This window comes from Saccopteryx leptura, chromosome 4 (assembly GCF_036850995.1).
Source record: "Saccopteryx leptura isolate mSacLep1 chromosome 4, mSacLep1_pri_phased_curated, whole genome shotgun sequence".
NCBI lineage: Eukaryota > Metazoa > Chordata > Mammalia > Chiroptera > Emballonuridae > Saccopteryx > Saccopteryx leptura.
In genome coordinates this window covers 198041606-198056751 of record NC_089506.1, presented here as the reverse complement: position 1 = coordinate 198056751, position 15146 = coordinate 198041606, and the positions used below count along the sequence as shown (strand labels likewise).

General features: G+C 38.7%; 1 protein-coding gene across 1 annotated transcript in view; it reads left to right on the top strand.

Moving 5' to 3' along the window:
- TPST1 (tyrosylprotein sulfotransferase 1) overlaps positions 1–15146 on the top strand; it is a 107488-nt gene that overhangs the window by 39679 nt on the left and 52663 nt on the right. The window contains exon 2 of the mRNA XM_066382480.1: positions 21–966. Coding sequence (XP_066238577.1) covers positions 122–966 — 845 coding nt within the window. The 5' untranslated portion in view covers positions 21–121. The remainder of the gene's footprint in view (positions 1–20; positions 967–15146) is intronic.

The window sequence follows — 15146 nt, the reverse complement described above, 5'->3', positions numbered from 1 at the left end:
TTTTTTTCTTTTCCTATTAGGTGTTGATCATCTTTCTGAAGTAAAATCTCCATGGCCTGAATATTTTCTGGAAATCATTTTGAGGAAAATATCTGTTTAATAAAAAGATAACCACATCAAGATGGTTGGAAAACTGAAGCAGAACTTACTATTGGCATGTCTGGTGATTAGTTCTGTGACTGTGTTTTACTTGGGCCAACACGCCATGGAATGCCATCACCGAATAGAGGAACGTAGTCAGCCCCTCAAATTGGAGAGCATAAAGACCACTGTGCGAACTGGCCTGGACATCAAAGCCAACAAAACCTTTGCCTATCACAAAGATATGCCTTTAATTTTTATTGGAGGTGTTCCTCGGAGTGGAACCACGCTCATGAGGGCCATGTTAGATGCACATCCCGACATTCGCTGTGGAGAGGAAACCAGGGTCATTCCCCGAATCTTGGCCCTGAAGCAGATGTGGTCGCGGTCAAGTAAAGAAAAAATACGCCTGGATGAGGCTGGTGTCACCGATGAAGTTCTGGATTCTGCCATGCAAGCCTTCTTACTAGAAATCATTGTTAAGCATGGGGAGCCAGCTCCTTATTTATGTAATAAAGATCCTTTTGCCCTGAAATCCTTAACTTACCTTGCTAGGTTATTTCCCAATGCCAAATTTCTCCTCATGGTCCGAGATGGCCGGGCATCAGTACATTCAATGATTTCTCGAAAAGTCACTATAGCTGGGTTTGACCTGAACAGCTACCGGGACTGTTTAACCAAGTGGAATCGTGCCATTGAAACCATGTATAACCAGTGTATGGAGGTTGGCTATAAAAAATGCATGTTGGTTCACTATGAACAGCTTGTCTTACATCCTGAACGGTGGATGAGAACACTCTTAAAATTCCTCCATGTTCCGTGGAACCACTCAGTATTACACCATGAAGAGATGATTGGGAAAGCTGGGGGAGTTTCTCTGTCAAAGTGAGTAAATGTTATGTTTTTTATTTTGAACCTTTGTTCAGCTAGTAAAGATGTGTGCGCACGCGTGTGTGTGTGTGTGTGTGTGTGTGTGTAGTCTGTGTATATGTGTGTAGGTATATATTATATATATATATATATAAACTACAGACCTTTTCTTGAACAGATAATAGCTTCATCAATGAGGTTTTTACATTTGTTATAGCCAGTTCATTATAGCCTCTTTCCTTTACCAAATTCATTCATTTATTTATGTGTTGTTGTGAGTCGGGGGTGCAGACAGAGAGATCAGCAGACAAAATATTTGTGAACTAGAAAGGACCACCGCTTGCTCAGGCAAATGGCGCCGAGTTCACGCTATGTCCTATTTTTATTCACAAGATTTCAAAAAGCTTGTTTATTTAGAAATTGGCATAGCATCAAGCATAACCTTTAATTATGAATACATGGACTACATCTGCATGATAGCTTAATAACAATACAATAGCAAAAGGCATTAACTGCTATTGCTTCTATGGTTCCCACAACATTCCTTTCTTTTATCTCAAGGAATAGCCTTGAAGGGAGCAGTAAAATCTTATAAGAATGTTTTACTGAGAAGAGAGTCTAGCAACAGCTTTCGGTCACATAGACTTGTTTCAGTGACTCTCCTTGAGTCACAAAACAATTCTCTTGGCAAAACATTCTTTTCTTGTTGGCTGTGTTCCCATCCAAGGCCATGCAATGGATTATTTCACTACGTTTACGAATTGTGGTTCTTTTTCATTTGATGGAGGCAAACCCAATGTATAGCAACGAGAGGACTTTTTCATGGACCCCAGACTTTAATGCCCATCATTCAATTGACTTTTGCATAGATTAAGGTAAATCTGAGGGAAAGCATCTACCATGTTGGTGAGCATAAAGTAAATTCTGAGCATTAAGGATTTTTTAGTGATAGAATAAAATAAAGCTAAAATTATCTAACCCAATCTCTTCATTTTAAAGATAGGAAGACTAAGTCAGAAAGATCAAAATGAATTACTCAAATATAGATGGCAAGGCCAGAATTAAAATCCATGCCTTGGTCTCAATGGATTAGTGTTGGTTTTTTTGTTTTGTTTTGTTTTGTTTTGGGGGGGTTTTCTGTAGTATTTTATTGCATGCAGTGCTTCTTTTGTCATCCGATGGATACATCTTCCGACTTTTATAGTGGGCTAGAGAATCTCTGAAATTTGGAAGCTGAATCCATAATCCATACAAGAAGTTTTTAGATTTGGATACTTCTGCATTTTCCCCTCTTTCTCATGAAGTGATGGCTAGCATACTCTGACTTGATCTGACAGCCTGACTTGATTACGTATCTAGAGTGAGGATATAAAAATAGAGACTACTTTGTGCGTACTCAAAAGAATTATTTTTCCCCAGCAAGCCCAGTTGCTTTTTCTGAGCAGCTCAAGCTCTTTTTGTAAAATAATCTAAACCTGTTATTTTCATGCTAATTAACCTAAATTTAGAATCCTTAAAAAATAAAAAGGAGAGTATTGTTAAATTCATGTAGCTTTTCCTTGTGAAGAAATGTTAGAACAATTTTATTTTTAATTTTTTTCATTTATAAAAGTAATATATACCTCCTCTTAAAAAAAAGCAAAAGCAGTGTGCTCCCCTGTGTACTCTGCTTGCCCCTACCAAGGAATGTCTCGATTTGCTTCCAATGTATTGAACTTGTACAGTAAATATTGATTCCTCATGTAGATAATTTGAAAGGAACAGCTAACTACCTTTCTGTACCTAGCTTTCAGTTATTGATACAAATTATTAGGTATCATTATAATAGTGGCTCTAGGTTATTTTTATTGATTCAATGAAATTACAGCTCCTGCTACTATCATTGAGGTTTATTGTTTTTTTTTTCTAGATAATAGGCCATAACTTATTTCTAATCACTTGTATTCTTAGGTAAGTATTTCACTTTGTGTGCTTGTATTGGCTCAGAGATTCTGAAGCTAGTTCCTTCTGTTAGTATAAAATAAACTTATTAAACCCCTTTCCTTCTAGTCTTTCCAAGTAAGGATTAAAGGGATATGCTCAAGTTATATGTGGTGGAAGGCAGGAAAATATCATTTTGCATATATACTTACTATGTTTAAGTCAAACAAGAAGACCAAGGAAATTCATAGAAATGGCAAGTTAGTGTATTTCAGAAGGGAAAGAGACCGTAGCATTTAGTATATGAAATGGACACTCAGTGCGTTTCTATGCTTTGCCAGGAATCACAAATGGCAGAACCATGACTAGAACTTCCAATGCTTATTCTCAAGACTCTTATATGAGTTTGTAAAAATTAAGGCACAACATGTAGTAAATGTGTAAATATTTAGTGTACAGTTTGATGAGTGTTTACATCTGTATACATTTATGTAATCACCATCCATGTCAAGATGTAGAAAATTGCTAGCACCTAGGAGGCTCTTTTATGCTCCTTCTTAGTCAATACTTCCTCAACCCAAAAGTAATCATTATTCCATCCTCCATCACAGAAGTGAGATGAGATTGAACAATCTTGCTGTTTTTGAACATCATATAAATGCAATCATAACTATTATTTAGTACCTGGCTTCTTTTATTTAACATGAGATTCATTTAACATGGTAAACAGTAGTTCATTCTTTTTCATTACTGTATTTTTTAAAAACCTAACACAATTTACCCATTGTTCCGTTAATGGTCATTTGGTGTTTCTAGTTTCCAAATATTGTGGATAAAGTTGCTTAAGAACATTTTTGTATATTACTTTTGGTGAACATAAGCATTAATTTCTCATGGGTATATACCAATGAGTAGAATTGCTGGATAAGATGTGTTTATATATCTATATACCTAGATCTTGATCTAGAGCTAGATCTATGTATCTTTAACAGACACTTCCTGTTTTCCAATGTGTCTGTATAATTCTTGTATGGCTGTACCATTCATGTATGCCTACACTGTACATTAATTTGTTCTAGTTCCTTCACAACCTTTGCCAACGCTTGGTATTGTCAGTTCTTTTAATTTTAGTAGGATACAAGTATTTTTTAAACTTCAAAATGAAATAACATTTGAACTCTTTTTTGAAACAACATCTTACCTAGAATTTCAATATAAAGTAGATTAGAGCAGAGCTACTTGCCCGAGGCTGTTCGAAACTAGATCATACTTGGGTCGGGGCTTCGTATGTAGCAGAGCAACTCTCTCGCTGCGATCTACTGAAAGTCAGCCCTTGACATGAGGGTTTGTAAAAAAAAGAAATGAGGGAAAAAATGCTAAACCAGATCGCACTGCCTCTTTTAAGACTGAGTCCCTGCTCTTAAATAAGAGCTGATTGTGGAATAAGGCAGAAACATATAAAATTATTCCATCAATAAGTACCAAGTTATAAATATTCCATGTTAGTTAGAGTCATGACTATAGGAGTTGATCATCCTATGTGCTTTTGCCTTCCTATAAACATTTTATTCTGGAAAAAGTGTTTAAAATAAAATTAGTATTATTTAGTTCTAAAATACTGACAATATTTAATTATCCTTGACGGCTTATAAATACCACCAGATGGCTCAGGAATATATGCAGAAGTAGTTGAAGACAGCAATAAGGAAGACCTTCACAGTTCCACCTGCCTTAACTTGTTAACTAAAAACGTTAAGCTCTTCTTTGCTTTGCTTAGTAATTTCCATTTATTTTCAGTTTGGTTGGCACTTCTTACCTCTCTGGTCAGTTCCAGTTACAGAATAATAGGAGGCGTAGGATAACACCTGTGAGCATATAGGTTTTTCTATGAAAGAATTTTGTAGAAGAAAGCATACTCTCATTCTGGGGTGGTCTAAGGAGTCTTCCTTAGAGACTAGTGTATATAAGACAGGCTTTTTAAAATTGAAAATAAAAGCAAAGAATTTAGTGAGTGAAAAAAGGGATGAAAACAGATTGCTTTGGCCGGCTGATAATTTAGCTTTATATCTCCATTACAACTATAGATTTTAGATAGTCATTTCAAGTCCAGTAGTAGCACTAGTTTCTCCAGTGACCTGGCCTTATAACTTTGATGTTTTGAATACCATGTTCTGTTTTAGTAAATTACTCAGCCATTTTGTTCAACTTTATATTAAACTGAGTTATAGTCCTTTTTTTTAAATTCAGTCTTCTTTTTTTTTTTTTTTAAAGATTTCTTACTTATTTTATTTTATTTTATTTTTTTACAGAGTCAGAGTGAGGGATAGACAGGGACAGAGAGACAGGAACGGAGAGATGAGAAGCATCAATCATTAGTTTTTCGTTGCTCATTGCAACACCTTAGTTGTTCATTGATTGCCTTCTCATATGTGCCTTGACCGCGGGCCTTCAGCAGACCGAGTAACCCCTTGCTTGAGCCAGCGACCTTGGGTCTAAGCTGGTGAGCTTTTGCTCAAACCAGATGAGCCCACGCTCAAGCTGGTGACCTCGGGGTCTCGAACCTGGGTCCTCCGCATCCCAGTCCGATGCTCTATCCACTGCGCCACCGCCTGGTCAGGCAGTCTTCTTTTTTTTTAAGACTTTATTTATTCAATTTTTAGAGAGGAGAGAGAGAGAGAGAGAGAGAGAGAGAGAGAGAGAGAGAAAGAAGGGGGGAGGAGCAGGAAGCATCAGCTCCCATATGTGCCTTGACCAGGCAAGTCCAGGGTTTCAAACCAGCGATCTCAGTGTTCCAGGCCAACGCTTTATCCCACTGAGCCACCACAGGTCAGGCTGAGCTGTAGTCTTAAATATGATGGCTCCAAAAAATAACAGAACTCACTGACCTAATTTTCCAAACCAATAAAGAGTAGGGGGAAAAAATCAAGGCATTTTAAAATGTGTTTTTGCCTTTATCTTTCAAGAAATGTTTGTATAGAAAGGTGGATGGAGAATACATTTTAAGGAAAATACTTTATACAAATAGATGTATTTGAGTAGAATTCTCCAAGTGATTGAATATGGAAGAGGATCTTGCTGATTAGTGAATGGTATCTACTGCTGAGGCCTGCTTCTCAAATATTTTGAGTAAGAAGTAGAAGTAAAATTTGAAGCTATTTACATTGATTTTTTCTCATGAATTGTTAAATTTTTGTGTAATTTTAGTCATCTCTAATCTGGGAACATTTAGAAAGTTACTAAAGTGTACAGAGTTGTTTCTGCCTTATTTTTTTAAGTGAGAGGAGGGAGACAGACACAGCCACCCACATGTGTCTGGACCAGATCCAGCAAGCCCCCTACTGGAGGTATTCTGCCCATCCATATAGGGTCATTGCTCAGCAACTGAGCTATTGTTAGTGCCTGAGGTGGAGTCTCCACATAGCCATCTTTAGCTCCAGGGTCATCACACTCAGCCATGGCTGCAGGAAGGGAAGAGCGAGAGAGAGAACGGGGAGGGGTAAAAAAGCAGATGGTCGCCTCTCCTGTGTGCCTTGATTGGGAATCAAACCCAGGACTTCCACAGGCTGGGCTGATGTTCTACCACTGAGAAAACCAACCAGGGCCTGTTTCTGCTTTTAAACTCATTAAAATACTATAAAATTATTTGGAACAAATAAAAACTTTCAATAGCAATAAAAAAAGGTATAATCAAGGATGAGGGAAAGAAAAATGTAATCTAGGATTAGTAAAGAAAGCCAGAAAAAATAAAATAATATCATGGTAATGCTTAAACAGAACAAATATATGAATCACAATCAAAATTGAGAGAGAAGAGTTATCTATTTACTCTTAGAGCAGAAAAGGATATAAAACTGTTAAACACAAATAGATTAGAATGAAAAATATTATAGAGTAAGTACAAGAGAATAAGAACTTAACTGACAACTCTAAAGCTACTAATAAGTAAATCTTCTAATAAGAAAAAACTGGAAGTCAGATCCATAACAAAGAAAGATTAAATAAATGGGTGAAAATAATGCAAAAAAAATTTTTTTAAATGAGGATACTTTTAAGGAGTACAAAGAATACTTTTTTTTATTACATTGAGAATATTAAATTTCTTTCTGGTTTCCAAAGTGAAATTCAACTTGAAAATTAAAATTTTTTTATAATATTTAGTCCTGGCCAGTTGGCTCAGCAGTAGAACCTCAGCCCCACATGTGGAAGTTCTGGGTTTGATTCCCAGTCAGGGCACACAAAAGAAGTGACCATCTGCTTCTCCACCTCCCTTCTCTCTCTCCTCTCCTCTCCTCTCCTCTCCTCTCCTCTCCTCTCCTCTCCTCTCTCCTCTCCTCTCCTCTCCTCTCCTCTCCTCTCCTCTCCTCTCCTCTCCTCTCCTCTCCTCTCCTCTCCTCTCCTCTCCTCTCCTCTCCTCTCCTCTCCTCTCCTCTCCTCTCCTCTCCTCTCCTCTCCTCTCCTCTCCTCTCCTCTCCTCTCCTCTCCTCTCCTCTCCTCTCCTCTCCTCTCCTCTCCTCTCCTCCCTTGCCCTCCCCTCCCCTTCTACAGCCATGGCTCAAACTGTTTGAGCAATATGGCCCCAGGCACTGAGGATGGCTCTAAGGCCTCACCTCAGGTGCTAAAACAGTTGCCGAGCAATGGGGCAGCTGTCTCTGATGGGCAGAGCATCACCCCATAGGGGGCTTGCGGGGTAGATCCCAGTCTGGGCACACACAGGAGTTTGTCTCTGCATCCCTGCCTCTCACTTTAAAAAATTTTTTTAAATAATATTTTACAGAATTAACAGAGAAAGATAACAAAATATCCACTTGAAAATATTCTGAAATTTGAGAATAACAAGAATATTATGAGCAAATTAAGATAAAGACAGGCTCTATTCATGGAAATTATTATCACTTCTACAGCATGTAAAATTAATAGCATGCAAATTAGGATTACCAGAGCTCTACTAACTCAGATTAAATATTCCAGAAGAATTTTATAAATATTACATCTTTTTTCTATGAAAATATCAGAGAACAAGCCTGCTTACTTTGGATTACTAATCTTGTGAAGGTGGTAAAAACCAGTGGTTGATCAATATCTCCTAAGAAGAATGCTTTTGGAAATATGGAAATGAATTCTTCTTTTGCAAGTTAAATTGAAGAGATAAGTAATAGAGAATTCTTAGCTGGAGAAGGTTAATTGAATAAACAAGGAATATAATTGATGGCAAAACAGGTTGCAAAGGAAAACAGCAGAGGAAAATATGTATTTCAAAATATGTCAGTGAAGAATGAGAAACAGAACAAGAATCTAAATTAATAAAGCACAATTTGTACTTTTAAAGAATATGCAATTGATGGCAAAAGTACAAGTTGGGTATTAGATCATTTATTAATTTAGATTAGGTGTCTTTGCAGAAAAACCAGAGATTCAAAATAACAATGGATTTAAACTAAATGGTGGCCGTTGTGTAAAAGAAGGCATATTCAAAGGCTGGTGCGGAAGCGCTGCAGTCATCTGACGTTTAGGCAGCTTCAGCTTTTGGCTCCATCACCCCCATGGTCCAAGTTGGAGCACCAGTTGTATCATTTATGTCCTAAGCAGCAGGGTGGGGGTAGGGTGAGCAAATAAGAAAGGGCATTTAGTACTTTTTTAGGACATTAAGAAGCTTGCAGGTAGCCCTTCTCCTTGCATTCCATTGGCCATACTTAACTTAGCCTTATGACCATATATAAAAGGGGTGGGGGGAAATACACAGTAGTCTTTATTCCAAGTGACTATGCGCCCAACTGAGAGTTGGCATTCTTTTAACTAAGAGGAATAGGTTGGATATTGGATAGGCTGATAACAGTCTCTGCCAGGAACATAGTTAAGGTGTCTGCCCAAAAGATACAGGTGATCTCATAGAAGACTCAGATTCATACATAGTCATACACCACATAATGACATTTTGGTTAATGATGGTCAGAGCATGCAATCTCTACTCTGAGAAGAGCCAGAGAATGTGAGCAAGATGGAAGTCACATATTTTGTAACCTAATCTTGGAAGTGATGTCGTATCACTTTTGCTATATTGATTAGAAGCAAGATTCTAGGTCCAGCCACAATTAAGGGGAGAGGATTACACAAAGAAATACTAACCAGGAGTTGGGAATCATTGGGTACCATTTTAAAAGCAGCCTGCCTGTCTGCCCTCTGGCTGCCAGAGACTCATTTCCCTTGCACATGCAAAATACACTGCTCCCCTTCCCAATCTGATCCTTCTTTTTTCATGAAAGATAGTGTTAGCAACCCCTGTGGGTCAGAGACCCCAGATTGTGGTCATTCTGCCTGGTGTTGCTCACACCAATAGGACAGACAGTATTCTGTCCCCTCTCACCCTATTGCAAGCTTAAAGTCCAGCATCTCACCATTTAAATAAGATCTAGTTGTGGCCTGACCTGTGGTGGCGCAGTGGATAAAGCATCGACCTGGAAATGCTGAGGTCGCCGGTTTGAAACCCTGGGCTTGCCTGGTCAAGGCACATATGGGAGTTGATGCTTCCAGCTCCTCCCCCCCTTCTCTCTCTCTGTCTCTCCTCTCTCTCTCTCTCTGTCTCTCCTCTCTCTCTCTCTCTCTCTCTCTCTCTCTCTCTCTCTCTGTCTCTCCCTCTCCTCTCTAAAATGAATAAATTTAAAAAAATAAAAAAAAAAAAGGTCTACTTGTGGATGAGGCTCCTGGGTGTAGTTCCTTATCTATAGGTCCTTAATTATACGTAATTGCTCTCAATATGAACATCTGTAACATTTCTATTTCTGCCACCCACACCCCAACATACAATTGTGGAACAGGCATAGAGTAACAGATACCCTGTAAAATGAGGGAAGATAGGAAGCACAAAGCACTGGTCCATATCAATTCTGAAATCCATCTGGGAAACTGTTAGACATTCTCTGATTAGGTCTCAATCAAATACAAATAATTCTAGGAATTATTCTTCATGAATCTAACTCTGCCTTCTGCACTCTTGAGTGATCCTTCTTTTTTCATGAAAGATAATGTTAGCAACCCCTGTGGGTCAGAGACCCCAGATTGTGGTCATTCTGCCAGGTGTTGCTCACACTAGTAGGACAGACAATATTCTGTGAAACAGATCAGAAACTTTATTTGGCTAAAGAATGGAGAAAGATAACTAAAAATCCATTCTCCCTGATTCTGAGTAATTAGGAAAGTCTTAAAGGGTGGTGGTGGGGAGGTAGGTAGGTTTAGGGGTGGACAGTTTTTGGATTTCCAGGGGAACATGCACCATTCCTAGACATGCTGGGAATATGCCTAGCCGCACACCATGTGTCTTATTTTAATGTTAAATCTCATCCTGACCTATTGGCTCAGTGGTAGAGCATTGGCCTGGCATGTGGATATCCCAAGTTCAATTCCCAGTCAGGACACACAGGAGAAGCAACCATCTGCTTCTCCACCCCTCCCTCTATCCCTTCTCTCTCTGTTTCTCTCTTTCCCTCCCTCTCCCTCTCCCACAGCCATGGCTTGAATGGTTTGAGCTCATTGGCCCAGGCACTGAGGATGGCTTTGTGGAGCCTCTGCCTCAGGCACTGAAAATAGCTTGGTTGTGAGCATGGCCCCAGATGGACAGAGCATTGGCCTCAGACGGGGGGTTGCCAGGTGGATCTTGTCAGGGCACATGTGGGAGTCTATCTCTCTATCTCCCCTCCTTTTACATTGAAAAAAAAACAAACAAAACCTTTTTTAGTGGTTGTTCTAGAGTATGCAATATTCATAGCTAATTCATTCACTTTCAAATAAACTTATACCCCTCATGGATAGTGCAAGTACCTTATAGTAACAAAATATTCCTGATTCCTCCCTCTCTCCTTTGTATCATTGCTGTCATTTACTTTGCTTATAAATAAGCATACATAATCAAATGCATTGTTTCTATTATTATTTTGAACAAACTCTTACCCATTAGATAAATTAAGAATAAGAAAAATAAGTTTCTGTTTACCTTCACTTTTCCCTTTGCTAATATTCTTCCTTTTATTATGTAGATCCAAGTTTCTGACCTGTATCAATATCCTTCTCTTTAAAGAACTTCTTTTACTATTTTTTGCAAGACAGACCTATTGGCAACAAATTCCATTAACATTTGTTTGTGAAAGTGTATATTTTTCCTTCATTTTGAAGAATAATTTCACAGCTACAGAATTATAGTTTGGTGATATTTTTTCCATTAACATTTTAAATATGTCTTTCCACTCTACTTGTTTGCATGATTTCTGAAGAGAAGTCAGATGTAATTCTTATCTTTGCTACTCTATAGGTTAGATGAGTTTTTTTTCTGCATTCTTTCAAGATATTTTTCCTATCTTTGATCTTCTGTAGTCTGAATATGGTATGCCTAGGTATAGTTTTTATATTTTCTTTCTTTTCTGTGTGTTTATCCTGCTAGATGGTCCCTGAGCTTCCTGGATCTATATATTAATCAGGGTTGTCCAGAGAAGCAGAACCAGTAGGAGATTGATCTGTCTATCTATCTATCTATCATCTATCTATCTACCTATCTATCTATCAGATAGATATCTTTATATAGATATATAGATAGATATCTAGATATCCAGATATACTGATAGATAGATAGATATGCACATACATACATTATACATTTATTTTTATATTTATATATATAAATAAATTTATTCTGAGCAATCGACTCATAATTATAGAGGTCAAGAAGTCTCCAGATTTCAAAATCTGGAGTCAACAAGCTGGAGACCCGGGAGAGCTGCTGATGCATTTCTAGTCTGAGACTGAGGCTTGCGAACCGGAAGAGTTGAAGGTGGAAGTTCCAGTCTAAAGCAGAAGTTCCTTCTTCCTTAGTTTTTTTTGTTCTGTTCAGGTCTTCAGTTGGTTGGATGAGGGCCACTTACATTAGGGATGGCAGTCTGCTTTACTCTGGCTACTGAAAAAAAATGTTAATATCACCCCAAAATGCTGTCATAGACACACCCAAAATAATGCTCTATGAAATGTGTGGGCATCCTATGGCCCTGTCAAGTTTGCACATAAAATTAATCGTCATAGCATCTAACATTAATTTGAGGAAAATTCTCAGTCGTTAATCCTTTATATGTTTTTTTTTTCCTTTCTTTCTTTACCTTCATTTATTCCCATTACATGTATTTGTCCCTTTTGTAGTTGTCCCACATTTCTTGGATGTGCTGTTCCGTTTTTTCAGTCTTTTTTCTTGCTTTTTAGTTTTAGAAGTTTCTATCAACATATCCTCAGGCTTAGAGATTCCTTCCCCAGTTGTGTCCAGTACACCTAAGACTCCATCAAAGGCATTCTTCATTTCTGTTACACGGTTTTGATATCTAGCATTTCTTTCTTAGAATTTTTATCTCTTTGCTTACAGTGTCCATCTGTTCTTACATGTCATCCTTTTCCATTAGAACCCTTAACATATTAATCATAGTTTTGAAATCCCGGTCTGATAATTCCAACATCCCTACCATATCTGAGTTTAGTTCTGATTCATGCTCTGTCTCTTCAAACCGTTTTTTGCCTTTTATTATACCTTGTGATTTTTTGTTGGAAGCCATGCATGACGTACTGGGTAAAAGGAATTCTGGTAAATAGGCCTTTAGTACTGTGATGGTACGGTGTGGGGGGAAGGGAAGCATTTTCAGGTCTTATGAGTAGATCTCAATCTTCTCATGAGCCTGTGATCTTCAGCTTTGAACTTCACAAATATCTTTCAGTTTCTTTCCCTCATTTTAGGTTGGACAGGATGGCTAGAGGGGACTGGAGTCAAGTATTTCCCTTCCTCCCAGGTCAGTTAAGCTCTGATAAAACCCCAATAGGTTAGGCTCTGGTAAATTAGTTTCTTTTGAAGGAAGGCCTTGCTAAGAAGGACAAAATGCTCTGACATGTTTCAAAATGGTTAGTTTCCCCAATCCCTGACAGAATCAGGAAGGGGTTTTTCTCTGATCATCACAGTAAGAACCTGGTAGCTCTCCAAATCATAAAATTTATGCAAGTGTGGGGGTGCCCCTGCAGTTTTTAACTCATAAACTTGTCCACTCTGAGCCTCTGCCCCTGGTCTCTGGTTGATCCATCATCATGCAAATGAGGACTCCAAATCTTCACAGTTTAGTTGCTCTAAAAGGCACTATTCTGATTGGTTAGAATGGAACTTGTTTTAATGGGTTGGTGAAGATGCTGATGGGACAACGGCTGCACAGCTCTGATTGGGTGGGGAAAATCTCAGTTCTACTGGTTGAAATACAAGTCCAGGAAGTCCTTTTTATTTTTAAAGGTTTATATATATATATTTAGATTTTATTTGATTTTAAGAGAGGAGAGGGATGGAGAGAGCAAGAGAGAGAGAAGGGGGGGAGGAGTGGGAAGCATCATCTCATAGTAGTTGCTTCTCATATGTGCCTTGATCAGGCAAGGTCAGGGTTTTGAACCAGTGACCTCAGCATTCCAGGTCATCACTTTATCCACTGTGCCACCACAGGTCACACTCCAGGAACTGCTTAATAAAGGTTGGCTCAGATGGCAGCTGCACAGTGAAGGCAGATAGCTGAGTGCAGTTTGTGTGAGAGGCCCTTGTTTAGAAATGGCTGCTAGCCTCTCTTTTTAAATTTGAGTCCAGTTAACTACCAGGAGTCCTTCTTGGTGGGCATCTTCTTTCTCAGGACCCACAAAGCTATAATAATAACAGTATGATACTTTTATAAAACAGATACCTAGACCAATGGGACAGAATAAAGAGCCCAGAAATAGCTCTATGCATATATAGTCAACTCATCTTTGACAATAAGAAAAACCAATGGGGAAAGGATAGTCTCTTCTATAAACGGTGCTGGGAAACCTATATATCTATATGCAAAAGAATGAAATTGAACCCTAATCTTATACTATACACAAAAATCAACCTGAATATAATAGACTTAACCAGCCTGACCTGTGGTGGCGCAGTGGATAAAGTGTCGACCTGGAATGCTGAGGTTGCCGGTTCAAAACCCTGGGCTTGCCTGGTCAAGGCACATATGGGAGTTGATGCTTCCTGCTCCTCCCCCCTTTCTCTCTCTCTCTCTCTCTCTCTCTCTCTCTCTCTCTCTCTCTCCTCTAAAGTGAATAAATAAATAAAAATTGAAAATTAAAAAAAAAAAGACAACCATAAGACATGAAATAAAATTCATAGAAGAATACATAGGGGCAAACTTCCTGACATTGGTCTTGGTAATGATTTTTATATATGGTACCACAAGCACAGGCAGTAAAAGCAAAAATAAACATGTTGGACTACATCAAACTAAAAGCTTCTAAGTAGCATAAGAAATAATCAATAAAAATGAAAAGATAACTTACAAAATGGGAGAAAATATTTGCAAACCACATATATGATAAGTGGTTAATATCCAAACTGTATGAGGAACTCCTACAACTTTATAGCAAAAACCCAAATAACCCAATTAAAAAATTGCAGTGGATTTAAGTAGACATTTTTTTAAAGAAGACATAATAATGCCGAACAGATATATGAAAAGGTGTTCAACATCACTAATAAGCAGGGAAATGGAAATCAAAATAGAATGAGATATCATCTTAACACCTGTTAAGATGGCTGTTATAGGACCTGAAAAGATGGCAGCGGAGTAGGCAGATGCACAGACGCCCAGCTCTCACCACCAAACTGGAATACAAATCAATTTAGGAAAAATCAGCATGAAAAACCAACTCTGAACTACAAGAACAACTCTCAAAAACCAAGGAGCAAAGAAGAAGCCACAACAAACCTGGTAGAGAGCACCTGAATCTCCCCTGCTTACAGGAACGGAGGGGGGGGGTGAGGCTGAGAGCCCAGAGGGGATCTCACACAAGGGAAAAGAGCAGAAACTACTGCTCACAGCCACTTGCCTGGCGACCAGAGAGCGAGGTGTGTTGAAAAGACCAGCTTATCTCCCAAGTGTAAAGGAAAGAGAGAGGGACAGACTGTGAGGGGCTAAGGGATGAAGGAGACGACCTAAAAAAGCTGACTCATCCATGCTGGAGGCGGCCATAGCTGGGGGAGGGACTGAACCTTTCACAAAACAGAGCTGAATTGCTTCCGGATCAGAGATCTCCGGACATCTATCCAGCTTCAATCAGCGCAACAAGACACAGCTGAAAACAAGAAGTGGGGAGGAGGGGCAGTAACTCAGGTCTCCATGGAGATCTGAGATACACCTCCCCCTACTGAAGCTGAGAAAACACCCTGCCCCCAGAGAGATTAATTGGCTAAAGAGGCC